This window comes from Eschrichtius robustus, chromosome 14 (assembly GCF_028021215.1).
Source record: "Eschrichtius robustus isolate mEscRob2 chromosome 14, mEscRob2.pri, whole genome shotgun sequence".
NCBI classification, from domain to species: domain Eukaryota; kingdom Metazoa; phylum Chordata; class Mammalia; order Artiodactyla; family Eschrichtiidae; genus Eschrichtius; species Eschrichtius robustus.
The window spans coordinates 38,826,274-38,852,003 of record NC_090837.1 but is presented as its reverse complement, the minus strand read 5'-3'; the positions used below and the strand labels follow the sequence as shown (position 1 = coordinate 38,852,003).

The window sequence follows — 25,730 nt, the reverse complement described above, 5'->3', positions numbered from 1 at the left end:
CTACAAATAATTCAATTTCGTTTCTTTTTACAGCTGAGTAATATTCCATTGTATATATACACCACATCTTCTTTATCCATTCATCTGTTGATGGACACTTAGGTTGCTTCCATGACCTGGCTATTGTAAATAGAGCTGCAATGAACATTGTGGTACATGACTCTTTTTGAATTATGGTCTTCTCAGGGTATATGCCCAGTAGTGGGATTGCTGGATCATATGGTAGTTCTATTTTTAGTCTTTTAAGGAACCTCCATACTGTTCTCCATAGTGGCTGTATCAATTTACATTCCCACCAACAGTGCAAGAGGATTCCTTTTCTCCACACCCTCTCCAGCATTTATTGTTTGTAGATTTTTTGATGATGGCCATTCTGACTGGTGTGAGGTGATACCTTATTGTAGTTTTGGTTTGCATTTCTCTAATGATTAGTGATGCTGTGCATTGTTTCATGTGTTTGTTGGCAATCTGTATATCTTCTTTGGAGAAATGTCTATTTAGGTCTTCTGCCCATTTTAGAGGGTTTTTTTTTGTTTTGTTTTTTTAGGAAAGATTTTAACCACATTTTCAATGTATTTAATAGATATTGGGCTATTCATGCGTATTTCTTCTCATGTAAGCTTTTATAATTTGTGTCTTTCAAGGAAATTGTTCATCTCATCTAAGTTGTCAAATTTATTGGTATAAAACTGTTCCTAACATTCCCTTATTATCCTTTTAATATCATTCAAATCTACAGTGATGTCACCTCTCTCATTCCCAATATAGGTAATTTGTGTCTTCTCTTTCTTTTTCCTCTGTCTGGTTAGAGCTTTATCAATTTTACTGATTTTTCTCAAAGAAGTAGTTTCTGGTTTTATCAATTTTTCCATTGTTTTTCTGTTTTCTGTTTCACTGATTGCCACTTTGATCTTTATTATTTCCTTTCTTCTCTTTACTTTCGTTTTAATTTTGTCTTCTTTTTCCTAGTTTTTTAAAGTGGAAGCTGAGTTCATTGACTCAAGAGATTTCTTCTTTTCTAATACAAGTTTAGTGCTATAAATTTCCCTCTAAATACTGCTTTAGTGGCATCCCACAAATTCTGATATGTTCTTTTTTCATTTCCATTCCATTCAAAATATTGCTAATTTCCCTTTTGATCGATGGATCATTTATAAGTGTGTTATTTAGTTTTCAAATATTTAGAGATTTTCCAGAAATCTTTCTGTTATTGATTTCTAGTACAATTTCACTTTGGGCAAAGAACATTCTTTGTACTATTTGAATACTTTCAAGTGTATTAAGACTTGTTTTATGGCCCATAACCATGATAACAATTATTTCTGTTCTTCTGTATGTAAAATGTCTTTTTTCTCTGACTTGGTAAATGTTCTACGTGAACTTGAGGAGAATGTGTATTTTGCTGTTGATGCGTGAAGTGTCCCATAGATGTCAATTGGGTCAAGTGGGTTGATACTGTTGTTCAGATATTCTATATCCTTATTGATTTTCTGTTTACCTGTTCTATCAATTGTTGAGAGAGAAGTACTGAAATACCTAGCTATAACTGTGGATTTATGTGTTTCTTAAAATAATTCTATCAGTTTTTGCTTCATGTATTTTTTTTTTAATTTTTTATATTTATTATTTATTTATTATGTTTATTTTTGGCTGTGTTGGGTCTTCGTTTCTGTGTGAGGGCTTTCTCCAGTTGCGGCGAGTGGGGGCCACTCTTCAGCGCGGTGCGCGGGCCTCTCACTATCGCGGCCTCTCTTGTTGCGGAGCAGAGGCTCCAGACGCTCAGGCTCAGTAGTTGTGGCTCAGGGGCCCAGTTGCTCCGCGGCATGTGGGATCTTCCCAGACCAGGGCTCGAACCCGTGTCCCCTGCATTGGCAGGCAGATTCTCAACCACTGCGCCACCAGGGAAGCCCTGCTTCATGTATTTTGAAGCTCTGTTGTTAGGTGCATAAATGTTTAGGATTGCTCTGGCCTCTTGATTAATTGACCCCTTTATCATTATGAGGTTACCTCTTTAATCTTTGGTAATATTATTTGTCCCAAAATCTATTTTGCCTGATATTAATATAGCCACTCAAGGTTTCTTTTGACTACTGTTAGCATGGTAGATTTAAAAAATACTTTTACCTTTTACCTGTTTGTGTCTTTTTATTTTAATTGTATTTCATGTAAGCAGCATAGAATCGGGTCTTACTTTTTTCCAATCCGATAATATTTGCCTTTGAGTGGGGGTGTTATTTTATTTTAAAAAATTTATTATTATTATTATTATTTTTATTTGGCTGCACCACACGGCTTGCAGAATCTTAGTTCCCTGACCAGGGATCAAACCCGTGCCCTCAGCAGTGGAAGCGTGGAGTCCTAACCACTGGACTGCTGGGGAATTCTCTGAGTGGGGGCGTTTAGATCATTTACATTTAATGTGATTTTTTTTTTTTAATTAATTAATTTATTTATTTTTTGGCTGTGTTGGGTCTTCGTTTCTGTGCGTGGGCTCTCTCTAGTTGCGGCGAGCGGGGGCCACTCTTCATCGCGGTGCGCGGGCCTCTCACTGTCGCGGCCTCTCTTGTTGCGGAGCACAGGCTCCAGACGCGCAGGCTCAGTAATTGTGGCTCACGGGCCCAGTTGCTCCACGGCATGTGGGATCCTCCCAGACCAGGGCTCGAACCCGTGTCCCCTGTATTGGCAGGTGGATTCTCAACCACTGAGCCACCAGGAAGGCCCTAATGTGATTCTTGATGTGGTTCGATCTGAGTCTTTCATCTTGCTATTCATTTTCTAACTTGTTGCATCTATTTTTTGTCTCCCTTTTCAGCCTTCTTTTGGGTTAATTAAGAATTTTTATGATTCCATTTTATCTTCCATCTGGCTTATTAACTATAACTCTTAGGTTTTATAGTGGTTGACTTAGGGTTTATAGTATATATCTTAACTTATCACAGTCTAACCTCAAGTGGCATTATACAACTTCATGTATATATAGTACAAGAATTTTACAATATATTCCATATCTCCCCTCCTGGCCTTTTGCTATCATCATGCATTTTACTTTTCCATACGTTATAAACCTCATAATATATTATTATATTTGTATAAGTCAATTATCTTTTAACTAGATTTAAATAATAAGAAAAAAATGTATATATTTACCCAGGTAGTTACCTCTCCCAGTGGTTTTCAATCCTTTGTAAAGATTCAGATTTTCTTCTGTCTGGTATTATTGTCCATCTATATGAGTGACTTCCTTTAGCATTTTTTTTATAGTGTGAATCTGCTGGTGGTGAATTCTTTCATATTTTGTATGTCTGAAAATATCTTTATTTCACCTTCATTTTTGAAAGATATTTTTGCTGAGTATGGAATTCTAGGTTGACAGTTCTTAGCTTTCAGTACTTTAAAGATGTTGCTCCTCTGTCTTATTTATACTGTTTCCCATTAGAAATATAATGTCATGTTTATTTTAGTTCCTCTGTACATAACAGAGGAACTAAATTTTTCTCTTGCTGTTTTTAAGATTTTCTCTTTATTGTTGGCTTTAAGCAATTTTATTATGACATGCTTTGTTGTGGTTTTCTATATATTTCTGTGCTGGGGATTCATTGAACTCCTTGGATCTGTGGGTTTATAAGTTTCATCAAGTTTGGGAAGTTTCTGTCCTTTATTTCTTCAAATATTTTTTGTCTCCCCCACCCCCACTCTTCAGGCACTCCAGTTTCAGTATAAAAGGCTGCTTGTAGTTGTTCCATAGCTCACTAATGCTCTTTTCAGTTTCTTTTATTTTATTTTTTCTCTCTGTGTTTCACAGTGGACAGTTTCTATTACTATGTCTTCAAATGATTAATCTTTTCTTCCCTAATGACTAAGCTGTTGTTAATCACATCCAGTGTATTTTTCATTTCAAGCATCGTAGTTGTCACCTTGAGAAGTTCATTTTGGGTCTTTTTAATATTTTCAATGTTTACTTAATTTTTTGAAAATATGAGATATAGTTATAACTGTTTTGATGTCCTTTTCTGCTAATTCTGACATCTGTGTCAGTTCTGGGTTAGTTTGATTGATTAATGAGTCTCCTCAATATTAATTGTGTTTCCCTGCCTCTGCATGCCTAGTGATCTTTGACTGAATGTCAGGCATTGTTAATTTTATCTTGTAGGATGCTGGATATTCCTGTAAGTACTTTTTCTTCTTCTTCTAGTTTTATGGAGATATAATTGACATACAGCATTGTACATGTTTAAGGTGTACAGCATAATATTTGACTTACATACATCATGAAATGACTACCACAAGAAGTTTAGTGAACATCCATTATCTCATATACACACAAAATAAAAGAAAAAGAAAAAATCTTTTTCCTTGTGATGAGAACTCTTAGGATTTACTGTCTTAACAACTTTCATATATATAATACAGCAATGTTAGTTATATTTATCGTGTTGTACATTACATCCCTAGTACTTATTTACCTTATAATTGGAAGTTTGCCTATAAATATTCTTGAGCTTTACTCTGGAATGCAGTTAACTTACTTGGAAACAATTTGACACTTTTTTTTTTTTTTTTTGCAGTTTTGAGGTAGTGCTCAGTCTAGGGCTAAGTATTCTCTATTACTGAGATAAGACCCTCCTAAGTACTCCAACCAATGCCTGATAAATTGTGAGGTTTTCCTGTCTAGCTGGTGGGAACAGTCTCTGTCCCTGGCCCTGTGTGAATGTTCCCTCTCATCCTTTTGGATGGTACTTTTTACCAGCCTTGAGTAGTTTGCTCACATGCATGCATCAACCAGTACTATGTTGAACATTTCAGGGGACCTTCTGCACAACTCAGGTTCTCTCTCTCTGTGCAGCTCTCTCCCGTCTGGCACTTGGTGCAATGAACTCTAGCTGCTTTGGTCTCCCTTCACTCTCAGTTTCTTCTACTCAACTTAGGGGACCTATTGGGCTCCACCACAGTTCCCCCTCCCTGCATCATGGTCTGGAAACTCTCCAAGCAGTAAGCTGGGAAAATGGTAAGACACATTTATTTGTTTCCCGTTGATCAGGAATCATTGTCATTTGTTGCCTGATGACAGTGTCTTAAAAATCGTTTTTCGTGTAGTTTTGTTTTTGTTTTTTTTTTCTGGTTGTTTCAGGTGGGAGGGTAAATTTAGTCCTTTTTTATTCATTTTGGCCACTTATTCATTTTTATTCATTTTGATTATTCAATATCAAAGTGGATATTGAGCTGATCTCTATGGACTTTTCAACCCTAGTGCTCCCCTCTCCTCTTCACATTCCTCCTGCCTTGAAATTTGAGACACAGGAACATTTTACAGAATTCTAGGTAGAGATCAATATCACCTATGTATAACCCAGAAATTGCCTAATAAAATTGTCACTAGTGAGCAAAGAAAGTTCAAATTCTGGTTTTGTTACCTTCTAGCTGTAGCTTGGATGTGTCTATGTTAGGTACTGGTCCTTATTCCTACACAGCATTCCTATAAAGAATGCTGGAGATTGTGAAAACCAGGTCTTTTCTACTGACCTATACATTTGGCTTAATCCTGAGAATTTTTAGTGCTTACCTATGAAATATATGACATAAAGGAAAATTCGTAGAAACAAACATGTTAAAATCTCACTTCTCCCACAAACCATTCTTTATTCTCTAGTGTATGCCCTTCTATGTTTTATCCATGTTATATTTTTTACATGATATAACAAAAGTACCCATAGAGTTTTAATATTACTTTTTTTACTTAACAGGATTATTTCCTATGTGGTTGCACCGTATTTTTTGACATCTTTGTCATGTGCATATGCTATGATTTATTTGTTTCTATATTAAAAGATTGCTTTTCCTTTTATGCTAATATAAAGAATAACTGCAGTGAATATCTTGACTTTCTTTTAGGTTATTTTCTTGGCTAAGCCCTCTGAAGTGAAATTACTAGAGCAGAGGATATAAATATTTTAATGGTCTTGTTACATATTGCCAAATTTCTTTCTTAAAAGGTCATATCACTGCTTACCTCCACCAGCCTGAGGTCTGAGATTGTCAATCTTACCACATCCTTGCCAGCCCTGTATACTATCACTTAAAATAGAGTATTGTGGCTAATGCAACTGGTGAAAATGACCTTTCATTGTTATTACTTGCAGCTTCTTCATTTCTGCAGAGTGGCCCATTCCTCCTTATACTTGCTAACGAGTTACATTTTCTCTTTTGTGGGCAATAGGAGTCTCACAAGCACATTCACGGCCCTGCCTCAGAAGAGTATGGTCACTGGCTTTCTTCCCTCTCCCCAACCCATGCATTCACTCATCAGATGCTTATTGAGCCTCTTCAGGAGGCCAGATAGTATGCTAGGCTCTGGGGATAGAATAGGGGAAGAAAGCAAAGATACAATCCCTACCCAAGGAATATACACTGTAAAGGAAAAGCTTACATTTTCTCAGTGTCTGGTTGAGAGTGGGAAAATCTGACAAAGGGTTCCCAACACATTTGGAAAAAGGAGACTGTGTTTTGGTAAAGTAATAATATGAATATTCATGAGGAACTAAGCTTAGAAAAACCTGCTAGAGGAACTTTTGATTATTCTGACCTCAGGAAGTTTAGTGGCTAAAGGACAAATCAAATAAAGAAAGGGACAAACACAGTTACATTTTAGGGACAGTTAAATAATACATTCTAATGGAAACTGTTTTCTAAATGGCTGTCACCCTGGACAGAGGAATTGTAGCTGGGGGGCAAATGGAGACAAAATAGTAAGGTCTGGGTTGAATGTGGCACATCATGAAATATTCTGGACAAACAGAGGGCAGCATGAGAGCTCTAAACTCTTGGAAGGCAAAGGAGAGGAGGCCAAGACATTGTAGGGAAGGGAAAATATGAGCACTTAGAGAGTTCTATCAGGGTTGGCTCTGCCCCTTCCCTTCTTGGAGACGAAAGTCAGCTGAGGGGCTGCATGCTGCAGCTCTATCACCACAGCAACAACCCCACAGTAGATTCAATGCAGTGGGAAATAGAAAAACTCAAAAGGACTGAAACATTACTATTACACCATAGGATCCCTGGCCTATGATACCACTTGTTCTCAAAGTGTAACACTGCATACCATACACGTATGTAGTTTGAAAGGGTAAATTTGCCCTTTTTCCCAATGAGATATATCAAAATACAGGCGAGTTCACAAAATATTTATGTATAGTTTAAAAATTAATTATAGGGACTTCCCTGGTGGCGCAGTGGTTAGGAATCCACCTGCCAATGCAGGGGACATGGGTTCGAGCCCTGGTCCGGGAAGATCCCACATGCTGCAGAGCAACCAAGCCTGTGCACCACGACTACTGAGCCTGTGCTCTAGAGCCCGTGAGCCACAACTACTGAGCCTGCGTGCCACAACTACTGAAGCCCTTGCACCTAGAGCCCATGCTCTGCAACAAGAGAAGCCACCGTAATGAGAAATGAGAAACCCGCGTACCACAACGAAGAGTAGCCCCCGCTTGCCGCAACTAGAGAAAGCCCACGTGCAGCAGTGAAGACTCAACACAGCCAAAAATAAATAAATAAACAAATTAATTAATTAATTAAAAAAATAATTATAAAGCAAATACCTATGGAAATAACCACTATCCAAGTCAAGGGAAAAAAACAAAACAAAACACTGCCAGCAGCCAGTAGCCTCCTTTGTGCTCTTCCCCATCCCTTCTTCTTCCGTCTCCCCAGAGGCAACCACCGTGCTATGTACGTATTCCTAAAATAATTTAGTTTTGCATATTTTTGAACATAACAGAAATAAAATCATATTGGATAGACTCTTCTGTAAGTAGATTTTTGTTCAACATTTTGGAAGATTCCTCCATCAGGATGCGTGTAGGTATTACTTGTTCATTCTCATTACCAAATGGTATTTCATTATATAAATACATCATAACCTATTTATCTATTCTATTGTTGATGAACATTTGAGTTGTGTTCAGTTTGTCATTTGCAAAGAACACTACTCTGAACAGTCTTGTATGTATCTCTTGATGCACAAGTACAAGAGTTTCCTTAGGGAGTGGAATAGCTAGATCATAGGATATGCATGTTTTCTACTTTTCTATGTATTGCTAATTACTTGCAAAGTGGTGCCATCAATTAACACTCCTACTGGCAGCATATGATGGTTTGTGTTGCTTGAAATCTTTGCCAACATCTACTGCTGTCACACTTCAAATCATTGCCAGTTTGGCATGTATATAATGGCATCTCACTGTATTTTTAATGTAATTTCCCTAATTATGAAAGTGGTTAATCATCTTTTCATGTATTTATTGGCCACTTGGATTTCCTCTTGAGTGAGGTGCTTGAAGTCTTTGCTCATTTTTCTATTGATGTGTCTTTTTCTTATTGATTCATAGGCTTTCTTTATATGTCCTTTGTACTAGTCCTTGGTTAGTTTTATGTATTACATATCTTCTCTCTATTTATGGCTTGTTTTTTCACTCTACAGCACCTTCTAAAAACAGTGAAACGTCAGTTTTTTCCTTTGTGATCAGCACTTTTTGTCTCTACTTTTAAGATATCTACAATATCTAAGATAGTCTACAATATCTTCTTAAAGCTTGACGGTTTTGCCTGTTGCATTTAGATCCTCCAGCTACCTGAAATTGATTTTTGTGTATAGAGTGAAATAGGGGTCCAGTTTTATTGTTCTTCCACATAGTATATCCAACTTTTGAGGACCATTTGTTGAAAGAAAAGGTTCTGCTGATGTGCAAGTCACTCTATACCCACATGTTATATGAATCTGTCTGGGGACTTTCTATTCTGTTCTGCTGCTCTGTGTCTATCCCTGTGCCAACTCCACTCTGTCTTTATTAGTAAAGCCTCATGAGCTTGATATATGATAGGGCAAGTCCTTTCATTGCTATTGTTCTTCCCTCTTTAATGCACAAGCATTAGATGGTAAGGGGTTTACATTATTTTAAGCCTACAGTGGTTCATCCAGAGGAAAATCCCATTTCATGGACAATACATGTCTCCAATAACAGGGCCAACTTCTCCATTAGGCATAGAAGTCAGTGCCTTGGGTCCACAAAACTTCTAGGGGTTCATGAAAATGTTTTGATTTCTTTTAAAATCATAAGAAATGTTTTAATTTCTTTTTGTGGAACAAAGTATTTTAGCATATAGTATTAATATATTCATCTTTATACCAACACAGTCATAAAATACAATTTTAAATACTTTAGGCAAATGTGCCCAGGGCCTAAGAAAGTCATAAAGTCATATCAGGTCCTGCTTGATAGCATCTTCTTAAAAATTACACTATTAGTCACAGGGGCAGAGTTTAGGTGGCTCATCCCTGTCCTGCCCTACAGGCTAATTTTTCCTCCTAATGGTAGATGAGCATACCATCTTCATTTGGAAAAAGAGTACATACCAGTAAGTTAACAATCCCCCAAATGCTAATTTAAAATTTAAATAAAAATGGAATTCAAATAACGTTTATTGGGAATTCCCTGGCAATCCAGTGGTTAGAACTCCGTGCTTCCACTGCAGGGGGCCACAGGTTCAATCCTGGTCGGGGAACTAAGATCCCACATGCCGCGAGGCGCAGCCAAAAAAGAAAAAAAAAAAAACAACAATAAAAAACACCATTTATTTCCAGGCATTTGACAGGTACTAGGGGGTATAGGGATAAACAAAATGAACTTACAGTTTCTAGCATACAAAAGAATACAGATGGTTCACAAATTATTATAATTGGGAGAATGGCACACAAATAGAAGTATAGTAGCAAGGCTGAGCTAATCCTTAGTTGCAAAATAGGTATTGTTATTTTTAGTTGTACAAATGAGAAAACCGAGACATAGAACAATTGAGTGGCTTATCCCAAGCCTCAGCCAATATACATCAGGGGTATACCAAGACTCTGAATACCAAGACTCTGACTCCAAGCCCTGTGCAGTTTACCATCTGGTCTGAAACAGTGCTCATTCGGTAGTAGACACTCAATAAATTAGACTGGATTCAAATGAGGGAGAAACATTGCCACTCCAGAGGATTTCACCTTTCTCTTAGAGCAGCTTTTTAATCTTTCCTCCCCACCCCCCAGCTTTATTAAGGTATATTTTACTTATCATAGAATATATCCAATTCAAGTGTACAGTTCAATGATTTCTAGTAACTTGACCAAAGTGGTGCAACCATCACCATAAATCAGCTTTAGAACATTTTTATCCCCCAGCAAGAAACCTCATGCCCACTTTCAGTTAATTTTCATTCCCACCCCTTACCCCAGGCAACCACTAATCTATTTCCTGTCTCTATAAATTTGCTTTTTCTGGACATTTCATATAAATGAAATCATATAATATGTGGTCTCTTCTGTCTAGTTTCTTTCACTTAGCATAATGTTTTTGTTTTGTTCTGTTTTTTGGCCGTAGCTTGAGGTATGTGGGATCTTAGTTCCCGGATCAGCGATTGAACCCAAGCCCCCTGCAATGGAATCTCAGAGTTTCAACCACTGGGCTGCCAGGGAATTCCCAGCATAAAGTTTTTGAAGTTCATTCACGATGTAGCATGTGTCAATAGTTTGTTCCTTATTATTGCTGCATGGTATTCCATTGTATGGATACACAATTTTGTCTATCCATTCACGAGTAGATTGACATTTAGGTTGTTTCCAGTTTTCAACTGTAATGAATAAAGCTGCTATATGAACATTTGTATGTAAGTTTTTGTGAGGACACATGTCTTCATTTCTCCTGGGTAGATAGAAGTAATACCTTATTATGGTTTTGATTTGTATTTCTCTAACAGCTAATGATGTTGAGCATCTTTTCATGTGATTATTGGCCATTTGTGTATGTTCTCTGAAGAAATCTCTATTCCAAATCTTTTGCCCATGTTTTGATTGGATTGCCATCTTATGACTGAGTTGTAAGAGTTCTTTGTAAATTCTGGATACAAGTCCTTTATTAAATATGTGTTTTGCAAGTATTTTTCTAGTCCATCATTGTCTTTTCATTTTCTTAATGTTGCTTTTTGAAGTGTAAAAGTTTTGAATTTTGATGAGGTCAATGAAATTCACTGACAAAAAGACAGTCTGTTCAATAGATGGTGCTGGGACAATTGGATATCCACATGCAAAAAGATGAATTTAGATGCTCACCTCACACCACACACAAAAATTAACTCAACATGACTCACAGACTTTAATGCAAGAGATAAAATAATAAAACTTTTAGACAAAAAACATGGAAGAGAAACTTTCAAGATCTTGGGTTAGGCAAAGGTTTTTTATATCTATTCCTTTTTTCTTTTTTCTTTTTTTCCTTTTTTTTTTTGGCCATGCCACACAGCTTCTGGGATCTTAGTTCCCCGACCAAGGATTGAACCTGGGCCCTCGGCAGTGAAAGTGCAGAGTCCCAAGCACTGGACCACCAAGGAATTCCCATTTTTTCATCTATTCTTGAATTCTTGTCCTTATTAAACACAATACATATACATGTATATGTTTGTATGTGGTATGTCTGTGTAATGTAGGTAGATAACTATGTAGCCACCTTCAATCACAAATCATAAAATATTTCACCAGGATTGTTGGCTAAAATTTGAATTATCAATCACACAAATATGTTGAAAGAAAATATGCAAAATATAAGTGGCAAGCCAGCCAGAACAGAACATCCAGAGCTTGGCAGTTGGAATGTGAGACAAAGCTGTGCAAATAGGAAATTATTCCTCTCTTCAAATACTTTGCAATGTGTGTACCTACATTTCAGGCTAAGAAATGTTGATTACAGGCAGTCACTGATTGTAGATTAAGAAGGCAATCTCCTACAGGAGGGTGAATCTCTATCTGCTAAGAAGATGCTGCGTACTCTAATGTTTGCAATGATATCATAGGCTAAGGTAAAATTCTTACAGTCTATTACTTTCAAAATACATAGGAAAATTATTGTTGAAGACTCCATAATTTGTCAAGAAGAAAGTTTTAGACACAAAGCTTTACTTTTAAAGGCACTATCTTCTATTAAATTCTCTGGATTGCACCTAAAAATAGGTAAATTCATGGTCAAATTACCATTCTCACCCCAACAAGGGATACACAAGAATACTGGCATAGCACTTGGCCACTTGTGTTCACTGTGAGTCAGTCAGTGTCTTGCCTGTGTCCCTTCGTGGCAACTGAAGGAGGCTTTGCTAAGCCTGAATCTTGAATTCCTCTATTCAGAGCAATATTCATTTTCAAAATATATTTCTGCATAATCAAAACTGCTTATTAACATTTAGTTACTTCTTATTAATATTTCAGTATCTTTTCATTTTTTTCAGGTACAACTGGTTATTTATATATATTCACCTCTCCCTCTTAGAAAAGGTAACATGTTTTATCCCTTATATGAGTGGTTTTTAAGTCATTGGAGCCAGTAGTTAAGTACTGGAACCCTGCCTTACAGCCTCTGACAAGGGTCTGAGAACATAATAAACACTTGGTAAGTTTTTGTTGGAATGAAGTAAATATTCATTACTAATACTGTAGTTTTTAAATTGTATTTCATTAGCCCCAAGTTCTAATGGCAGAAAATATACTACAGAATCAATCAAATTCTAAGAGAGACATCACTGTAATGAAAGCTAATCTTTCAATGCCAAGAGCCCAATACCAATTTTTTCTTTCTTCAATACCTAGTGACATGATCTTCTCTCATTTATTCTAAACGAGAATTTAGAATATTCTCTTTCCTCTTAAATTACAGCCTCTATGTAAATCTCTCGAACAGTTTAAAAGTTAGACTTTTAAAATCCAGGATGAAGTGGATTTAGCTGAGTACAGACACATAGCAAGAAGTGCCCCAGATAAAGTTAGCTTTATTATCACTACAGTTGTTGTTAACATAGTCTAATAATCACTTCCATCGAAAATAAGTGCAAACGATTTACCAGCTCATTAAAATTTCATAAATTTGGAAGAGGATACTAAGCAGTGAAATGAATAAAGACAGCCTTTTTTTCAACTTGTTGTGGTTGAGTGGATACTGGCAAAGCACATATGCTATGAAGTTTGTGGGTAAAATAGCACTTCTCAAAAAACAAGTGAACTGAAAAAAAAATTCACAAATTCTTTTAAAATACTTTTCTTCTTACCTAAGATATAACCTAGACTGGTTCTGAGTAATTTTCTCAAATACTATCTGCAGTGATCTTTCCAGTTACAGCCCTCCAGCCTTTCAGCCACCTGGAAACATTAAGTCCCCCTGGAGTCTTATCCTGACCTGAGTTCAGGCCTCTATACTGGAGGAATTTTCAGAAGCTTTAGACTAGTAACTTATCTGCTCAGTATCAGATCAGCCACTCTGCTGATCCTGCTCCGATACCGTAACCTAGTTTCAGGCACATTAAAATTTTATCTGGTTATTTGTAACCAAGCTCCTATCTTGTACTACCTGAAACTAGGTCCTAGATTCTTCCACTGCAATCCTTCATCCTACTTTGGGACTTTACTTTGTATCCAAGTTGGTGTAATACTCCCTATACTGTTGAGCAAGCCTAGTTAGAGCCCTACTGTAGAATTCCAGTCTTCATGAATATGTCTCCAATACATGCCACCTGATGGCTATGATGCAGACTTCTCTCACATCTGTATTTCTACTTATTGCCTCCTGTCAGACTCCTCTAGAGACAGGCCCTATGCTTGAACTAAATTCCCTACCAACTGTCAGATCCTTTTTCCATGCCTTGCCTAGCATCGGCAGGGCTGTTGGGATTTGGGGTCCTGCTCCTCCACAGACTGATCCATCTCAATGCTGAGTTCTAATTCGAATAGTAACTCAATACCTCTATTTAAAAATACGTCTGTTCAAACTAGCCAACAGTAAGTTTAAAATGCCTCATTAAATACACATCTGCTGCTTGAAATTCCAAAAGAAAATACCCGATACCTGTCTGAATGAATCCTGATTTGTATCCATTAGTTGTGCCATTTTCTGGGGCCACGGTTGATGACACTGAAGAGTTTGGTTTAATAGAGTGGCAAATGGTAGAGGATTGTCGGCTTCTACATTCTAGAAAGGAGTAAGAATCACATTATGTAAGGAAAACAATATTCTGTTAAAACAGGTGAGGGAGACACAATCCATAAAATCTCTAAAATAAACTGCTGCTCCTCAAGTGGCAGCACTTTCTTTAATAGAGATCCCCCTTCCCCAACCTTGATTCCAACAGAATGTTCAAGCTGGTGAACACAATTCGTCTTCCTAGAGCCAAATGTCATGTTTGGAAGGCAAAGAAATGGTTACAAAGAACAATTAGACTTTTGTTCCTCACAGACTAGTTCCCAGGAGAAAAATTACTCATAACCTATATAGTCATGTTAGTTTCATGGGTAATGCTGAGGTTAAAATATCAATAATTTATAAAAACCAAATAAGCTTTCAAGCACCAGTTAACCTTCTGTCCAGGATTGATTTACGTGTAGAATAGTAATCTAGAGTCCTTCTAGGCTGCCTTCAACCTTCTCTACTCAACCTTAATTTATGTCCAGAAATGGAAGCAAAGAAAATATTATACACAGAGGAGAAAAATTAGAAATTCTCAAATGCTTATTATTCTCAGTTCTTATTAGAGGAAATAGGTAGACAATATTCAAGGTACTTACTGATCACACAAAACTAAGCTTCATTTTAAATGAGCCAATATTACTTGAGGCTTTGGTGTAATATTTTAATAATACTTCGTACTGATTCAGGTAGATAGCAAATACTGTGACAACCTGTGTCACAGGTTTTCAGGGCTCTAACTTCCAACCAAATTATACTATATGTTGTACTATATTAGTCTTTAAAGGTAGCATGTGAAAAAGAAATATAAATGATTGTAAATGACAAAGTTAATTATGTAAAAACGAAGAAGAATTCGTTTAGAGAATTTCCAAGAGAATTTCCAAGTTTATTGGTCCTTTAGAGAATTTCCAAGTTTATCGGATACATGCAAAAGTTAGAGGCAGTTTTCTATAACCTTCTATCGATGACCTTCCTTGAAGAGCTACTGTATTTTGACTGAAAAGGATATCTCCATGTTATGTATATTATATGCAAATATGTAGTTTGATAGGTATGTACATATATACAATTCCATTTCCAAAATAGAATGGCTATAAATGTGAGGCTCCAGAAGCCACCCAGGGTCATTGTATCACAAACTATTTCACAAATGTTATTATTTACCAGAAAGGTGAATTGTCACTGAGCACTAAGTAAGAACTTAAAAATATTTTATGCAACCAAAACAAAAGCTAAAAAAAGCAGGGAGGTGATACCTATCCTATATTTACTCTTTTATTAGGGTTCATGACATTTAAAATGATTTTTCTAGAGGAAACTTCTTTAGACTTTATCAGGATAAAGAGTTATCTATAATTTACCATGCTTACGATTTAGTGGTCACAGCACTGATCACGGTCCTGATGACCCCTGGCTCAGAACATGTAGCCATTTCCTAAGGAGTTACATAATCTCTCCTCAAATGCAACCAGGAGTCATTATGATGAAAGATTCAGAAACAAATCTTCAGTTGCAATTTGGATTTACTATGCTATTTTTCATGGTCAGGCCAAAATCTTGCACAAACAACAAATAGAAATATTAAAGACAATTATTCTATTGTCTTTAACAATATAATAATATTAATAATGGAGGGGAAATCTCAGCATCTAAGAAACTGCTCAAAAGAATAAGGATTAGATGTCCCACTGCATTAAACAATGTACAGAACTTGTGGCAAATCCTATCAACCACAAGATGATGTGACATTTTAACTGGATTCATTTTCAAAAATAAGTTTAAGTTCTTCCTAACTGAAGAGAAACAAAACTTTGTCAACTTAATACTGCCTTTTCCCAGGTATTATGAAGAGAGCATTATTTATTCCAAAGTTTGCTTAGTTCTAATAGAAAAATGAAGACTCAAGAATTACCAAAGACCCTAAATAAAGTAGAAAGAGCATCTGACCAGGAAACTGACACTTTGAAGTCCTCTCTAAATGACAGAAGAGCTAGAAAGAGCCCATTTTTCCCCAAGAGCTGTATTCCACACCCCTAAGTGACAAATACAAGGAGAAATGCCCTTTCCCAAATTTCAATAGTTTCTGTTAAAAACAAAAAGGAGCAAGTCAAATAACCTGCCAGAGGGCTTTACATTTTTGGATTGTCTTCTGAACTTGGGATATTTATCTATTCCAAACCTGGATTCTGAACCCCGTATAGGTCACTTGTCAATACCATCGTAACATCCACATTTCCTTCCCATTCCCTCCCAGAAGTTGACGCTACCTTTCCAGCAGATAAGAGGTCCCTTCGACAGTACACCCTGGGAGCTTCTGACTAGGTAGTACTTTAAGTGCTTCTGCTTCTTTGGCTGGGTGGTGAGCTTCAAGTTTATGTGGTTGGAAAATTCCGTGAAATACCGAAATCCTCTTTCTCCACAGCCGATACAGTTTCCAGAAAACCCTAAAAGGAAGAAAAACAAAGTTACTGGCGGCCTTGTATGTTGTTACGATACTTTCACATATAAAAAACATAGAAATATTCACCCTTTGGCTTGACAACTTCCTAATTTTGAGGAAATAATTCAAAGGAAAAAAACATGTACAACAATTTAGCAGTTATTTTATAACAGTGAAAGACTGAAAATAATTTTTAAATGCTCTAAAAGGATAACGGTTAAGGAAATAGAATAGATAGTATCATATGATAGAATTTATATAGTTAACATAAAAAATACGAAAAATTCTGGTCCTAGAGATATCTATTATTTCTTCCTTATGTATTCCCTTCTTAACCTACTGCCTCTGGTTCTCCACCCTACCCACCATGTGGACTTAACTCCATAGCCACAGTGGATTAGACTGAGGACCAATATTTGACCCAATCTAGGATAGTCAGAGTCTCTCTCCTGGGACACTGAAATAAATACAAAAAGAATCAGTCAGATGGTACTGGACCCTGGATATGTAAGGTTTTGTAAAACTGGAACCCAAGTCAGGGCTATGCCATCTAGGGTGTGGGAGAGAGCAAACTGAGAATAGTGAAGAGGAAGCTGGTCTCCAGATAGGAGAGCACGAACAGAGATGTATAAACTCAGGGCATTGTCAGCTTCCTAGTTTCTATGAGATCTAGGGAACACAAGTTCCCTAAGGGTCCCATTTCTTCTCTGTTCAACCCCTCTTTATTCAAACTAGCTCATTATTCCTTAGACTTAACATCCAAACAATTCTCACTCAGATTAATCAAACAAAATAAGACTTTCAGTGATCTTCTTGGAACAGAGGACATGGAAAGAAGAAGAAATTGAGAAGGCTGGGAGGATGAGAGGTCATGCTTTGCTTGATTGGAAATCAACTTTTCAATCTCCCTTATTACATAGAAGAAAAGTGGACAGTAAGAGAGTGAGTTCTTCTGGTTGTGAGTTATGAGGACATTACATATGTATGGTCATATTGGCAAATAAGGGCATTCCAAATTTCATAAACACAATATCTCGATATACAAATAACTAACTGAAAATAAATTCACTTATGGAATAATACACTCTTTTAAAACCACCAAACCAACCTGTTTTATAATTAACAAAGATATATAAGGAGAGTAGAGAAAGACCATGAGGATTAAAGACAAAATATCTCACGATGTCCCAATCTCAGGATGCTGACAATCAATTCAGAACATTTAGAAATGGGCATTCCAATTTATTATTATTTATTCAATAATTTTTTATTGAGCACCTAACCTATATGCCAAGCATTTTGCTAAACACTGGAAAAACAGTGGTGAACAAGAGATAGTCCCAACTTCTGGTCAGTTACATAAAATCAGTAATTCTATATAATTAGCTTATTACCATCACTTTATAGAAATATAAATATCAATATAATTTCATAAGTTATTTAAAACATATTCAGAGATGGATTGCATTTGAGAGCATTTGGCTATTTGTCCAATACCTTGGAGCTGCAGGCCAAAAAAAGAAAGATGTCAATGACTGCCTAGTTCACCAAATTCCTAAAGCCAACCATCCATCTAACCATTCATCCACCCATCCACCCGTCCACGCATCCATGAATGCATGCATCCATCCACTAATCCATGCATCTATCCACCTGTCCATCCATCCATCCAACAAATATCTGTACTCTACTATGTGCTAGGCACTATTTCAGGTACCAGGTTTTTAGCACTGAACAAGGAAGACAAAACCACTGCCTCCACGGAACTTACTTTCTGATGTGATCATTATGCCTTGATAGAAAATTGGCTGACCTATGAGGCAGATGCAACATACCCAAAACACAATAAAACTAAGAACCTTCATCTGAAATAGAGACAGTGCCAAAAAATGAGGCTTATCTGATAGGTCCAAGTAGTTCATCAAAGATTAATGTGAGAATTAGAATTAACAAATTACTGGGGTTAGATTTGATCTTTTATCTTTTCCTCTACCTGTTTTCTGAGGTGAAAAGCAAGACTTGAGTATGAAGAGGGAGAAAATCAATGGATCTGGATAATCTTCAAAGAAGAGAAACTTCACATTAATGATGAGAATTAACAATATAAAAGAGTAAGAACTTTAGAGTCCATTTTTAAAACTCTGTATAGTTTCTGTATTAACTTTTTTTTTTTTTTCTGTATTAACTTTGGTTCACGAGAGATTTTATCTGCTCAAAGTTCTTGCTGTCACTATCACAATAAATAATATCTCTTACAGCCAAATTACCTTTCTAGTTTTTCTAGCAATCAGGTCTTCGAATTGCATGGCAGATTTGGGGCATATGTGTGGCCAAGTGATCAATTTACTTTAAACTCAATTCCCCCCCAGTCTTTGGAATCTGTATAATTTATATAAAAATTTAGACAAATTGATATTGGAGTCCACAGGGATTCTAGAATATTTTAAGCTTAAAAAATTTTCCCACTATATCTTTTTAAAATTGTATTTGTTTGTATTTTTTATTTTTTTTGGCCACACCGTGCGGCTTGTCGGATCTTAGTTCCCCAACCAGGGGTCGAACCCAGGCCCTCCTCAGTGAAAGTGCGGAGTCCTAACCACTGGACCACCAGGGAATTCCCCCCACTATATCTTAATGCATACTAAAATCAACCATCATAAGTAAGAACTGTTAGATGAATATTAACTTTTTGACAATAGAGTAATGAACATATAAAAATCTCATTGTGCTTGTTCAAGAGAAAACTTTTATCATTTTATTGTACTACACTTTCACTTGGAGAAGTGGTTAATAAAAAATTATTAACAAAGTTCCATGTCTATAAGGGTATTTAATAAATATGACAGAATGACAGAATAATTACCATTTAAAGAGCAAGGACTATATGCCAGGCACTGTGCTATTGGGTACCTTATAAACATCATCCGTTTGATCTTTATAATCCTGCCAGGTGGGCATTATTGGCGCCTTTATATAGATGAGGAATCTGAAACTTCAAGAAGATAAGTAGCTTGCCCAAATTCTTAAAGTGCTAACTAGAAAATCTGGGATTTAAACCCAGTTCCAATTCCAAAGCCCAGGCTCTTTGGTTTCATATTCCCAATTACAAAGGATTATAAAATCTATTATTCTGATGGTGTTTTCTGTGTGAGTCCCATGACGTATTCTAAGAGGATTCCTCTAGTCGTGAAGAATCATTGAGCAAAAGGACATTATAAGAGATTTTTCTATGTCTGCAGTCAGAGCCACATATGAACTGTTCCATTCGATAAAACTTTGATGCTTTTAAAGTGCTAAAAAGAAGTTTCCCAAAGTTGTTCCACCAGAGCCAACTAGGTTCTTAGCTCTGTGATGGAAAAGACTATGTCTTATCATTCTTGTGCCCACATATCATAACCTAACGTGATTTTTGGAACAAATACTGTTGAATGAATGAATGAACAAACGAATCCTTGGATCTTCTTTGTTAATTTAGTCCAATGTATAAACTTTACCGTTAGGTGTCTATATTAAACCATCTGCTCAATTTCACTGAAAGAAAAAAAATGGATATTTTAACAAATGAGAGCCTATGAAAATGAAAATTACCACTTCTTTTCCTATGAACCAAGAGAAGGCTTTGAACTGTAGTTTAAGGAACGTTTATTAACCATGTGCAGGATCACTTTCTGACTCAAGATATTGACCTATGTATTTCTAGACTTTCTGATGATGCTTTATAACTAGGAAGACTGCATCAAGCTAAACAAACACACAGCTCACTGTAAATACAATTCTTTGCCCTCTTCTTTTTTCTTCGTTTTTACTGATATTCGTGCTGAGGACATGTATCTGATTCTATCTACAGTAACAAATTCTGAGAAACAAAAGCAACTCCAGAGAAACACAGCAGCAAAAAAAAGTAACAAACCTCACATGCCCTCTTCTTCCTTCCTTCCTTCCTTCCTTCCTTCGTCCCTTCCTTCCTTTTTCTTTAGGCCACGCCACATGGCAGTCATGTGGGATCTTAGATCCCCAACCAGGGATCGAACCTGTGCCTCCTGCAGTGGAAGCGAAGAATCTTAACCACTGGGCTGCCAGGGAAGTCCTTACATGCTCTCTTATTTGCCTTTTTAATTATTAAAAGTTAATTTAAGGGGTTTGAATCAAGATGGCAGAGTAAAAGGATGTGGAGCTCACCTCCCCCCATGAACACATCAAAAATACAAATACATGTGGGACAATTCTCACTGAAAACTAACTGGAAACTGGCAGGACTCCTGTACAACCAAGGCTGTAGCGATCAGGTCGAGACCTGTGCCCCTAGAAGAAGACTCAGAGAAAAATAGAGATTATGCGGGTGGACACCCACCCTGTGGAGTGAGTGGTCTGAGCCACAGATTGGATGCCCCAGTCCTGGGGTTTTACGTGGAGGAGACAATCCCACTTGGCTGGTTGGAGGGCCACTGAGACAAACAGGAGGGCTGAGGGAAGCCTAGACTACGCTCATGAGGAGTGTGCACGCTGGCTTGCCCCCAAGCAAGGTGGAGAGAGGTCTGCTCTAGCAGCTGCCAGGTTTCTCACAACCACCTTGCCATGTACCCCAGTCCAAGCTGAGCGAAAGCTCTGGTGCTGCTCACTCCATGTCACAGTGTGGCACAGTGTGGGATTTAGAGGTGACCTGGTGCCACAGCGGCATCTGAGTGGGGTGGTAGCAGCCATCAGTTACTCAAGCAGCACGTCAGAAGTGTTCCAGATCTCTGACACAGCTGTTCCACCATAGCCCATCCCCTGATACACACTGAGACTCCATGTGGGTCCCACTTGCACTGCAGAGCCTGGGGGCAGTGACCGGCTGTGAGGGACAAAGGGGACTTGCCCCAGAGGCTGCATTTGAGTGGAGCTGCAGGCAACTGCACAGGCAGTGCATCAGACCTCTGTCTGTGGCCGACATGAGCCAAGAGCCTGCACAGGCCCCACTTGCTTCAGCACTCCACCCCTCTGGGGCAAGGGTCCCCATGCAGGGAGAGGAAAAAACACACACTTAAAGGGAACAGAGCCAGCATGAGCCCGACCCTCAGGGCTTCTGCTCCAGCAACTTGGGGTCAGACTCTGCCCCTGATACAGTGGTGATGGCCACCAAGCAGAGGGGAAGCCCTGTCTCACACCCAACTTCAGCTCTAGCCCCTCCATCTCCAGCCCCACCTCCTACCTATGTGACAGCTGCCAGCACACCCTGAGGAAGGATGTGACTTGCATCCACATCAAATCCAGCTCTCCCAGCAAAGGCATAGGCCACATGCAGTCTGTATAGGGATGCTCCCACATAAGGACACCCCTTCAAGACTGAAATAAGTAACTGTTTCACCTGAATTCATAGAGGCAGAGAAAGCTGAGCAAAACAAAAAGACAGAGGAACTACTCTCTATTGAAAGAGCAAGAGTAACCCCCCCAAAAAATAAACAACAAGACAGAAATAAACAATTTACCAGATAAAGAATTCAAAGCATTGGTAACAAAAATATTAACTGAATTAGGGGAAAGAATTGATGTACACAGTAAACACTTTAACAAGGAACTAGAAAATATAAAAAAGACCCAATCAGAAATAAAGAACTCAATAGCAGAAATAAAAAACACACTAGAAGGAATGAATAGGAGACTAAGATACAGAAGAACGCATAAGTGATCTGGAAGATAGAGTAATGGAAATCACACAATCAGAACAGCAAAAAAGAAAAACAAATTTTAAAAAATGAAAACAATTTAAGAGATCTCTAGGATATAATTAAGCATACCAACATTGTCATTATAGGGGTCCCAGAAGGAGAAGAGAGAAGGAGATCAAAAATGTATTTGAGGAAATTATGACAGAAAACTTCTCAAACCTGAAGATGGAAACAGATATCCAGCTTCAGGAAGCACAGAGAGTCCAAAAAATGATGAACCCAAACAGACCCACAGCAAGACATGTAATTAATATGACCAAAGTTAAAGATAGAGGATTCTAAAGGCAGCAAGAGAAAAACAAAGAGTCATATACAAGGGAATCCCCATAAGGCTGTCAGATGATTTCTCTGTAGAAACTTCACAGGCTAGAAGGAAGTGGCATAATATATTCAAAGTGCTGAAAGGGAAAAACCTGCAACCTAGGATACCAGCAAGAATATCATTTGGAATAGAAGGAGAGATAAAGAACTGCTTAGACAAGCAAAAACTAAAAGAGTTTGTCAATACTGAACCTACCCTAAAAGAAATGTTAAAGGGTCTTCTCTAAGTAGAAAAGAAGTAAAAATCTATAGAAAATGGAAAATCCCACTAGGAAAGGCAAATATATAGTAAGAACTGAGGATCAACCACTTAAATAAGCCAATACAAAGATTAAAAGACAAAAAATTGTAAAAACTGTAACTACAATAAATGGTTAAGGGATAAACACATGAAGATGTAAAATATGACATTAAAAACACAAAATGTGGGGGAGGGGGGTAAAAAAAGTAGATCTTTTAGAATATGTTTGAATTTAAATGACGACCAGTTTAAAACAGTAGATATAGGTCAACATATATGAACCCAATGGTAACCACAAATCAGAAACCTACTAGAGATACACAAAAACTGAAAAGAAAGGAACTAATGAAGAAAATCATCAAACCACAAGGGAAGAAACAAAAAGAAGAAGAAATGAACAGAGAAGAACTGCAAAAACAACCAGAAAACAAGTAATAAAATGGCAATAAGTACACATCTATCAATAGTTACTTTAAATGTCAATGGACTAAATGCTCCAGTCCAAAGACATAGGGTAAAAAAATAATAATAACAAGAGCCAAACTTATAGTAATAGAGAGTAGAATGGTGGTTACCAGAGGCTAGGGTGTGGGGGGAAAGGGCAGATTAAAAAAATAAGGAAAAATGGTGGTTGTCAGGGGTTAGAGGTAGGGGGTAATGGGGAGTTAGTGTTTAATGGGTACAGTTTCAGTTTTGCAGGATGGAAAGAGTTCTGTGGTTGGATGGTGGTGATGCTTGCACAGCAAGATGAATGTACTTAATACCACTGAACTGTACACTTAAAATGGTTAAGGCGGTACATTTTATGTTATGTGTATTTTACCACAATAAAAAATTGGACACACAAAAAAGACATAGGGTGACTCACTGGATTAAAAAATAAGACCTTTTTATATGCTGCTTACAAGAGACTCATTTCAGAGCTAAAGACACACACAGAGTTTAAGTGAGGGGATGAAAAAAGATATTTCAGCAAACAAAACTGACAAGAAAGCAGGGGTAGTAATACTTACATCAGACAAAATAGACTTTAATACAAAGGCTATAACACACAAAAGACAAAGAAGGGCATAATATAATAAAAGGATCAATACAAGAGGAGGCTATTACACTATTTAACATATATGCACCCAATACAGGAGCACCTAAATATATAAAGAAAACACTAACAGACATAAAAGGAGAAATCGACAATAACACAGTAATAGTAAGGGACTTTAACACCCCACTTACATCAATGGACAGGCCATCCAGACAGAAAATCAATAAGGCAACACAACAGACCAGTTGGACTTAGTAGATATCTACAGGACATTACATCCAAAAACAGTGTAGTACAAATTCTTTTCAAGTGAACATGGAATGTTCTCCAGGAAAGATCACATGCTAGGCCACAAAACAAGTCTCAACTAGTTTAAGAGGACAGAAATTATATCAAGCATTTTTTTTCCAAGCACAACAGTATAAAACTAGAAATCAATTACAGATAGAAAAATGGGAAAAGAACAAACACATAGAGACTAAACAACATGCTACTAAAAACCAATGGGTCAATGAAGAAATCAAAGAGGAAATCAGAAAATACCTCAAGACAAATGAAAGTGGAAACACAGCAATGCAAAATCTATGGGATGCAACAAAAGCAGTTCTAATAGAGAAGTTTATGGCAATACAGGCCTTCCTCAAGAAACAAGAAACATGTGAAATAAACAACCTAACCTACCACCAAAAGGAATTAGAACAAACAAAGCCCAAAATCAGCAGAAGGAAGGAAATAATAAGGATCAGAAAGAAAGAAATAATACAGAGATTTTAAAAAACAATAGAAAAGATCAATGAAACCCAGGAGCTGTTTTTTTTGAAAAGATAAGCAAAATTGATAAACTGTTAGCCAGGCTCACCAAGAAGAAAAGAGGACACAAATAAACAAAATAAGAAATGAAAAAGGAGAAATAACAACTGATACCACAGAGATACAAAAAAAGCCATAAGAGAATACTACAAATAGTTACACACCAACAAACTGCACAACCTAGAAGAAATGGACAAATTTCTAAAAACATACAATCTGCCAAGACTGAATCAAGAAGAAACAGATGATTTGAACAGACTGATCACTAGCAGTGAAATTGAATTTGTAATAAGAAAACTACCAGCAAACAAAAGTCCAGGACTGGACAGCTTCACATGGGAATTCTACCAAACATATAAAGAAGAGCTAATACCTATCCTTCTCAAACTATTCCAAAAATCGAAAAGGATGGAACACTCCCCAAATTCATTCTATGAGGCCACCATTACCCTGATGCCAAAACCAGACAAGACATTATAAAAAAAAGAAAATTACAGGCCAATATCTTTGATTAATACAGATGCAAAAATCCTGAACAAAATATTAGCAAACTGAATCCAACAATATATAAAAAGGATCATACACCATGATCAAGTTGGATTTATTCCAGGGATGAAAGGATGGTTCAATATTTGCAAATCAATCAATATGATACACCACATTAACAAAGGAAGGATACAAATCACATGATCATCTCTGTAGATGCAGAAAAAGCAATTGACAAAATTCAACATCCATTCATGATAAAAACTCTCATCAAAATGGGTACAGAGGAAACATATCTCAACATAATAAAGGCCATTTATGACAAATCCACAGCTAACATCATATTCAAGGGTGAAAAGCTGGAAGCCTTTCCTCTAAATTCAGGAACAAGACAAAGATGCCCACTCTTGCCACTTCTAGTATTGAAAGAGCTAGCCGCAGCAATCAGACAAGACAAAGAAATAAATTCAAATTGGAAGAGAAGAAGTCAAACTGTCACTATTTACAGATGACATACTTTTTATAGAAAAACCAAGTCTCTACCCCAAAACTATTAGAGCTAATAAACAAATTCAGCAAAGTTGCAGGATACAGATTAACATACAGAAATGTGTTGCTTTTCTATACACCAATAATGAATTATCAGAAA

At 37.0% G+C, this 25,730-nt stretch overlaps 1 protein-coding gene across 3 annotated transcripts in view; it reads right to left on the bottom strand.

Moving 5' to 3' along the window:
* GREB1L (GREB1 like retinoic acid receptor coactivator) overlaps positions 1-25,730 on the bottom strand; it is a 122,872-nt gene that overhangs the window by 85,248 nt on the left and 11,894 nt on the right. For all 3 annotated transcript variants that reach the window (XM_068562955.1, XM_068562956.1, XM_068562957.1), the window contains exons 4-5: positions 16,301-16,477; positions 13,914-14,036 (exon numbers count right to left, since the gene is read on the bottom strand). In XM_068562955.1, coding sequence (XP_068419056.1) covers positions 13,914-14,036; positions 16,301-16,477 — 300 coding nt within the window. The remainder of the gene's footprint in view (positions 1-13,913; positions 14,037-16,300; positions 16,478-25,730) is intronic.